The sequence below is a fragment of the Nicotiana sylvestris genome, chromosome 5 (assembly GCF_000393655.2).
Source record: "Nicotiana sylvestris chromosome 5, ASM39365v2, whole genome shotgun sequence".
NCBI lineage: Eukaryota > Viridiplantae > Streptophyta > Magnoliopsida > Solanales > Solanaceae > Nicotiana > Nicotiana sylvestris.
The window spans coordinates 28,534,597-28,543,171 of NC_091061.1; the positions used below are offsets into that span (position 1 = coordinate 28,534,597).

General features: G+C 34.8%; 2 protein-coding genes across 2 annotated transcripts; both read right to left on the reverse strand.

Moving 5' to 3' along the window:
• Nucleotides 1-738: 738 nt before the first annotated feature.
• On the reverse strand, nt 739-1,560 carry LOC138868431 (uncharacterized). The gene has a single exon (XM_070145984.1). It carries the CDS (start codon nt 1,558-1,560, stop codon nt 739-741), a length of 822 nt encoding a protein of 273 aa, XP_070002085.1.
• A 1,117-nt stretch (nt 1,561-2,677) lies between these two features.
• Nucleotides 2,678-4,288, reverse strand: LOC138868432 (uncharacterized). The gene is made up of 3 exons (XM_070145985.1): nt 3,952-4,288; nt 3,584-3,823; nt 2,678-3,192 (listed from the first exon to the last, which is right to left on the reverse strand). The coding sequence occupies exons 1-3, from the start codon at nt 4,286-4,288 to the stop codon at nt 2,678-2,680; spliced, it is 1,092 nt and encodes a 363-aa protein (XP_070002086.1).
• Between the last annotated feature and the right edge of the window lie 4,287 nt (nt 4,289-8,575).

The window sequence follows — 8,575 nt, forward strand, 5'->3', positions numbered from 1 at the left end:
CCCTTAGGAAAAGGCAATCTGCCTTGTCTAGCCAAAAGACAGATTGTGCATTCCTTTATTCCATCACTTCTAGCCTTGAACTTCATGTTTGGAATTTGTTTTACTACTCTATCTGGAGCATGTCTGAGTCTTCCATGCCATACTTTTAAATCCTCATCCTGCACAATAGAATCCTGAAGATGTATATTTGCAGCCTTGACTTCAAGTTTCTGATGCTGCAGGTTGTACAAACCTTCTAGTTCCTTACCAATCCCCTTCACCTTCCCACTGTGAAGGTCCTGCATTATCCAGAAGTCAGGATAAAAGGATATAAAGCATCTTAAGTCCCTTGTAAGTTTGGACACAGACAACATGTTATATTTAAAATTTGGAACATACAAAACATTCTTAACAATACTACTTGTACCAATTCTACTCTCTCCAGTACATTAAACATAAAGTGAAGTTCCATCAGGTAGATATACCTTTGGTGCATTGCCTAGGATGTCTGTGTTTCTCTTGTCAAGTAGCTCTCTGGTGTGAACCATGTGATTGGTTGCACCAGAGTCTACTATCCAATTCTCATTTTTTAACCTTTTCATTTGTAACAAAGGTCTTGGATGTACCTACAAAACCTGTATTTTCACCTGTTTCTGTGTTGATCAGCTTTAAGATTTGATCATATTGCTCCTGAGTGAACATGATTGGCATTCCTTGTGCTAGATTTGCAGTAGGTATGTTGATCACTTCTTGTCCTTCCTATGTAGTTGTATTGGTCATTTGCTTCATTATTGATTGTTGTCCCTTCTGTGTGGTTGCATTGGCCATAGGTCTTTGAGGAAAGCCTGTTGTTTTCTTCTTCATTTTGAAATCAGCTGGATATCCATGTAATTTGAAGTAGGTGTCTCGTGTGTGCCCTTTATAGTTGTAGTAATCACAGAACAAATTTTCTCTCCTAAGCTTATAATTGTTCCCTGAATTCATACCTTTGTTGGTGAATAGTGTTGTTCTATCTCCAATGTCTACAGTCTGAGAGAACTTTCCCAAAGCTCTCTGGCTTTCTTTAGAAACTATCATAGAATATGCTTTGTTAATTGTGGGAACATGGCTCATTATCAATATTTGACTCGTAGGTTGGCTATATGTTTCATTCAGCCCCATTAGAAATTGTAACAGCCTTTGGTACTCAAAATGTTCAAAATAATTCTTAGATTCTGGGCAATCACACCCAGGGCAGGGCATCAAGGGATCATATTCCTCCCAGAGGTCTGTCAACTTGGAGAAATATGCAGAAACTGAGGAAATTCCTTGTGATAAAGTTGCAATCTCCTTGTGTAGGAAGAAAATGCGAGATCCATCTTCATTATTATACTTATCCTTCAAATCAGTCCAAACTTTGTGATCACTATATTTGTACACAATTCCACTAAGTAGTTCTGTGCTCACAACATTCATAATCCATGACAGAACTATTGCATTACATTTCTCCCAAAGCTCATGCAAGGATCGATCAAACTTATCCTTAGTACATCGACCATCAACAAATCCTAGCTTGCTCTTACCAATTAGACCTATTTTCATAGATCTACTCCACAATGCATAGTTTTCATATCCGGTTAGTTGAATAGAGATCAAGGAACTACCTGGAGTATCACAGGGCTATAGATATAGAGGGTGATAATGATGTATGCTCGCTCCTGTGCTTGTTCGAGTTGAAGTTTCTTCTCCAATGGCCATAGCTAATAGATTCAGTTGATTTAACACTCTGATTCAATGAATTACAGATTCGCAAATCGCAAATCAAAAAATAGAAACTAGGTTAACTGATTGAGGAAAAACTCGAACAATCAGCAACAAAATAATTCTGCAGAAAGCAGAAGATATCCACCACAACGAGCGTGTATCTAGCTCCTAAGCTTTGATACCATGATGAAGATCGAAGAGCAGATCAACTGGAAGTAAGAAGAAGATGAACAAGAAGGTTATAGAATGGAGAACTCATTAGAGAGCATGTGAGCTGAAAATGATTGTATATTTTTCTATATCAAAACTGAATACAAAATGACATGTGCCTTATATACACTATGTATGACAGCTACACTAATCTTTCTCCACTAACTATCTAACCACCAATCACATAATTAGTTATAACTAACTATCCAACTAACTACACTAACTCACATGACTGTCATATGTCATTCTTCTCTTCAATAGCTTTTTCAGATCAGATCTGGGGAAGAAAATGAAGGAGGTGGAGAGTTTTGCGAAGACAAAGTTGGGGGGAGGGGTCGTCGGGAAGATGACAGAAGGAGGGGGATCATCAAAGAAGATGACAAAGGGGTGGGGCCTAGTTCTTTTTATTTTATTTTAATTTATTTAAGTTAAATCCACGTGTCCTTGTCTTATTCGTCACTTTGGCGTGTGAGTTACACGCATATTTTGTGTTTGACTGCCTATTAATTTTGTGTCTAAATGGCACCAGTGGCGGATCCAAGATTTTAAGGTCGTGGGTGCTCACTTTCTTTTAATATAAAGGTGCTATCAATCATATAAGCGTAATTTATTTGAACGGGGCAATGAAAAAGTTAATGAGAAAACATGATTACTATTATCATTACCAAAAATGACTTCTAGCCACGAGTCAGATAATAATGTTAATATGTTATCATTACAAATAAAGGACTTCCCTAGTCACAACTCACAACTGTGCTTGACGACTTTTCATATGTTGAAAACGATGAATAATAGCGTCACTGCTAACACTTGCAAATATCTCACGTTCTACATAGCAAACTAAACAACTATTTAAAAATTCATCACTGATGCTGTTAAGAAGTTCACTTTTGATATAGTTCATGGATGAGAAAGCTCGTTCCATAGAAGCTGTAGCAACAGGAAGAATGAGAGTCAACTTGATTAGCCAATAAACAAGTGGCCAAGTTTGATGCAGATATGACTTAATCAACACTTTAGCAAGATCACTAATTCCCTTCAAGCCAAAGAACCTCTTGTCAACACCATAGGCATAAAGTATAAAACTATCAAGCTGACAACTGAGATCTCGAAGCTGGCTGCTATCAAACTCATTCGGATAATATTCGGTCAACCTCATTATTCTGTTCTTATCAAAATTACCAAATGAATTAACGGGATTTAAGCTAGCCATACCGAGGAGTAAGTCAATACTCACAGCATCAAAGCGACGATTAAGCTCTTAAAAATGCAAATCTATAACAACATAAAAACATCGACATGCAAATGATAAGAATATGTAACATCAAGAGCCCTACGCTTCGACTTCCAAGGAAAGTAGCGAGCGTCCATATTTGGAATCATTATATCATGTTTATCACAAAAAGAAGAGACATTTTCCATTAAAGATCCAAATCCACTCTTCCTCATCGTTTGTAATCATTGCTATGTAAGAGCAAGAAGTCCCATAGCATTGATAATATCTTGATCCATCCTTTGTAACGCACAACTAAACTCATTTGTTATTGTTAAAACATTTAACATCAAGTGCAACATAAAAGCAAAATCAAATTCCTTAATCTTACCCATAAGACTTTAGCAACAATTCTGTCAGCATAGTTTGGACACTCACGTGCAGTAAATTCAAGAACATGAATAATCGATGGAAATAGGACAATAAGGTTATCCAACGTCTTATAATGAGAACCCCAACGAGTATCACCTGGTCGTTGAAGCCCACGATCTTGATTTAATCCTCGTCCAGTATGCACTTCACCTGATTTGAGCAACTCTTCTAACTTTTCAGCTTGATGTTCTCGAAGCAAATCCCTGCGCCTAAAAGATGCTCCAACAATATTTAAGACATTAGTAACTATACAAAAAAGTCATCTACATCTGAATACTTCTTTGCAAGAGCCACAAGTGTTAATTGCAATTGGTGAGCGAAACAGTGAATGCATTATGCTGATAGAGACTCATTCAAAATTAAAGTCTTAACACCATTTAGCTCTCCTTGCATGTTACTAGCTCCATCATAACCTTGCCCACGTATTTGCGTCAGACTTAATGAGTGATTAGAAAGAAAAGAGCAGATTACCTTTTTCAATGACATAGCCGATGTATTACTAACATGAACAATACCAATAAATCTCTCTATGACTTCGCCTTCTTTGTTAACATATCTCAAAACAAGTGCCATTTGCTCCTTGTGTGATATATCTTTTGATTCATCAACTAGTATCCCGAAAAAATCCTCATTCATGTCTTCAATGATAGCTTTGACTGTTTCTTTAGCACAAACATCTACAATATCTTTTTGAATACTTGGAGAACACATCATTTCATTTCTTGGAGCATTTTCTAATATAATGCTTCCAACATCCCGATCAATATCCCCATACCATTGCAAAAGCTCAAGAAAAATACCTCTATTTGTAGAAGATTGACTCTCATTATGCCCACGAAATGGCAAACCTAGTCTCAAAAGAAATCTTGCCACATCGATTGAAGCACTTAAGCGACGTCGAGACTCACTTTTTTATTTCTCGGATTGTTTGTCAAAAGAAGTGCGAATTGATTGTGATTGATTCATTAAATCAATCATCCTATTGAGACACTTTTTATGGATGTTATTTACTTCTCCAACATGAGCTTTAAATCTTTTAATAGCCTTGTTCCAAGCTTTAAAGCCATTTTTTGTAAAAGCATCTCCCGTATTTCCATGACTTTCATGTTCATTTTTGAACAAATAACAACACAAACAACATGCAGCATCTTTTGATATACCGTACTCCAACCACTTAGAATGTTGACCCTTAAACCAACAAGACAAAACTGACGCATTATCTTCCCAAACTTAGTTTTAGGAAAATCATGATTCGCAAGCTGACAAGGCTTTTTTTGAATATAATGTCTTCTAACTTCATCACGTATATTAGGGTTGTATTCTGTAATAGGCTTTCTATCTCCCGGATCAGCGTTGAGAGATTCTAAATCAAGATCAGAAAGAAATGTGTCCCTCTAAATTTCTGGAGCTATGGTTGAAGCAATAGATGGATTAGTAGAACTAGAACTTGGTTGCCCAATATTCGTTCTTGTGACAAACCTATCCATCTCAATTCACACAGCTTGATGAAATATTCCTACAGAATAAGATTAAATTTAAAATTCAACTATAATTCAATTATAATTCAACTTAATCCTATTGGGGAACTCATGCACCTCTATAACAATACAAATAATAAGCAATAACAACATATTTGACCACATTGCACCGGAAATTGATCACACTTCTTTATCACTAAAAATATTAGAAATATTTATTCTTTCGGAAGATAAGATGAAAACTTACAATTTTTTTAAGCAACGAGCCAATGAGGATATATTCACCAATCGCACAAACTGATGCTAATAACCTACATTTATCCCCAAGAAAACCAGTTTTGAAATTAAGTCAGAAATAGAGATAAATTTATTTTTCACTTTTTGACAAGTAAACATAACTATTGTTTATTTTTCACAAAATAATTACAATCAGTGGGTGTATTCATAAAAAAAATTACTGAATTTATTTTACAAAGCATAGATAATAAGAATTGTAATTTGTAAAACCCAATATCTTCGATATAATATTGTTATTTATACCCAAAATCTCTAGCTTAAATCAAAATACCAAATCTTATTACCTTGTGTTTTAATTTTGAGATGGGGAGGTCAAGAAAACTTGTTGTTCACTTTGTAACCTGCGAATTGCGAAACCTACAAAAAGAATTGGAGAAGGCGATGCCCGAGAGCTGTTTTAATATTTTGGTTTGGTAGCTTTTGAAAGCCTACCAATATTTTAACTAGTGGAGGATTCTTTTTCTCCTTTTCCTCATCTAATTAGTAAACAAGGGGAAATAAAAAAAATTAAAAATGGGGAAAAAGAAAGTAAAGGAAGGCAAGTACGTAATAAACAAGCAAACAAGGAAGTCAACGATCATTTAATAAGGAAAAGTGTTATTTTTTGAAATGGAAAACAAAAAACGCTGCCAACTGGATTTGATCTCGCGACATCAAGGTTTCCAAACGTCCAAACTTCAAACTCCAAACCAAAGCACCCATTAGACTTTTTGGTTAATGGATGCTTGCTAATATATTATATCAGTTTTCATAAAATTTCTATATTAGTATACCAAGTCCCCGTCGGAGTCAGTGGGTGCTGCAACACCCAGGACTTTACACGTGGGTCCGCCCCTAAATGGCACATATGAGATATGGTTGAAGTGTGCAAATGAAACGGACTTAAGATAGAGTGTGTAAGTGAAAAGTGAGGATAACTTTAAGGGGCTGCTGATGTATTTGAACTTTTTTTTTCTCTTCTATACTGGTATATCAGAGAGTCTAATGAAAAAGCAAAATACATTTATTACAAATAGACTTAAAAAAATATTTTCGTTCGATAAAGTAAAGTAATAATATGTTGGAAATCAAGACTTAACATCTCGTCTAAAGCTTATTTTGAATACTTGATGTCGGACTATTGTATCATGGGATAACCAGTATTATTAATGGACCAATTAAATTTTTAAGAAACTGAGATTTTTGCACCTTATTGTAAAAGTTTGTCTTACTTGACAATTTTCAACTATAGTTTGTACTATTAACAACATGACAATAGTAGAAATTGCACGGGGCGCCCTATTTGGTCGCCCCATTTAACATATACCTATTTTTTATTTTTTTTTTAACTTGTATCCACTTTTTAAACAACTTCAGCTCCATTTTTACTCCCCCTTCTTCTCCTCCTCCTCCTCCTCCTTATGCTCCTCCTCCTGCTTCTGCTCCTTCTCCTCCTCCTCCTGCTCCTCCTCTCCTCCTCCTCCTCCTCCTCCTCCTCCTCCTCCTCCTCATCATCCTTCTTCTTCTTCTTCTTCTTCTTCTTCTTCTTCTTCTTCTTCTTCTTCTTCTTCTTCTTCTTCTTCTTTTCTTCTTCTTCTTCTTCCTCCTCCTCCTCCTCTTCCTGCTGCTGTTGGTGCTGAAACTTCAGTTCATGGAATGATTGCCATAAATATGTTTATCAGATTATTTAAAAATAAATTATAAATAATTATGTAAGTTAGAAAGCTTATAAATAATTACACAATCTGATTATTTATGTAGTATGTTAGAAAGCTTTTTCAAAAACTTCAACTTATATAGTGCTGAAGTTTTTACAAATGAGCTAAATAACTTTAGCATCTTTTGTTGAAATTTTTAAAAAAGCTTTATGACAAAACTAATGAATTCAGGACAAAAAACTTCAGCTTTTAGTGCTGAAGTTTTTACAAATGAACTAAATAACTTCAGCATCTTCTGCTGAAGTTTTTGAAAAAGCTTATCCACGACAAAAAATTCTTCAGCTTATTTAGTGCTGAAGTTTTTATAAATGAACTAAATAACTTCAACATCTTCTGCTGAAGTTTTTGAAAATGCTTAATGACAAAACTAATGAATCCAGGACAAAAAAACTTCAGCTTATTTAATGCAAGTACAAATAAAAATTTCAGCAAATAGAGAACAAAACTTCGGCTACTATGCTTAAGTTCAACAATTACAAACAAAAAACTTCAGCACACTTGCTGCTTCAGGTCCGTCTACTAGAATGTTGAAGTTTTGTGTGATTGTCTTTGCTACTTCAGCCTTGTATGCTGAATTTACGCGAAAATGGGTACGCTTGCAAATTTTTTTTGCAAAGTGGTCACAAGTTAAATCTTGACCCAAAAACGGGTATAGATGCAAATGCCCCATGACAATATGCTAGCACTGGTTAATATATGCAATTGATTTTACATTTTCATGTAAACTTGGATTAATAAACCTTTTTTTTATCACTCACCAACTACTATATTTCTATATATTTTTCTCCTCAATATACCACTTATATATTAGCATTAATTTCTAATACTTCTCACTTTTTCACTTGCAGCATGCTTGCTTATTTAGACAATTTTCAAAAGGCTAAATACATAAATTGACACCTGAATTATCGACTAAATCCCTGTTACACGCTTTCTGTGGGGAAAAATAATATTACACACTCAACCTTTTAAAAGTGTGTCTAATACACACCACTTTAGTATTTGACCACCTTTTCTCAACAAGTGTATTCCATGCACCAATAAGATTCTAACACGTGTCATCAATTTAAAATAAAAGAAAAACACTTAAAAACGATACTCCATATTCTTCATCTTAGTCGTTGGAAAATCATGTCAAAGCAAAGCCAGAAACCTTGTATTTTCAACCTTCAAAGTGATAAACACACAAAAAAAACTTCCATTTTCACCCAAAAACAACAAATGTTCATTCCATTTTAAAAATTTATGGCTGCCACAAAAAACATAACAACCACCCACCATTTTCGAGCAAAAGATCTCAGACTCCTTCTCACCCAAATTCACCACCATAGAAACAATATTTTCATATTCAAACAAAAAGAGAGAAGAAAAGAACGAGTATAAGCCCCTTATAATTTGGATTGCTATACTCTAAGCTTGTAAATTTTTGCTCAATTTCAAGAACCCATTTGAGTTCCAAATCAACAGCATAAATCCCAACTAAATAATTCTAATAGTAAGGCGAGAGTATTTCAAATCTAAAATAT

Excerpts from the sequence above, each read along its gene's own strand:
- LOC138868431 (XM_070145984.1), bottom strand. The coding sequence starts at position 1,560 with ATGAAAATAGGTCTAATTGGTAAGAGCAAGCTAGGATTTGTTGATGGT.
- LOC138868432 (XM_070145985.1), bottom strand. The coding sequence starts at position 4,288 with ATGTGTTCTCCAAGTATTCAAAAAGATATTGTAGATGTTTGTGCTAAA. Across the intron at positions 3,824-3,951 it reads CATGCAAGGAGAGCTAAATG|TTACTAATGTCTTAAATATT; the intron begins GTGTTAAGACTT and ends TTTTTTGTATAG. Across the intron at positions 3,193-3,583 it reads TGTTCTTGAATTTACTGCAC|AGCTTAATCGTCGCTTTGAT; the intron begins GTGAGTGTCCAA and ends TGCATTTTTAAG.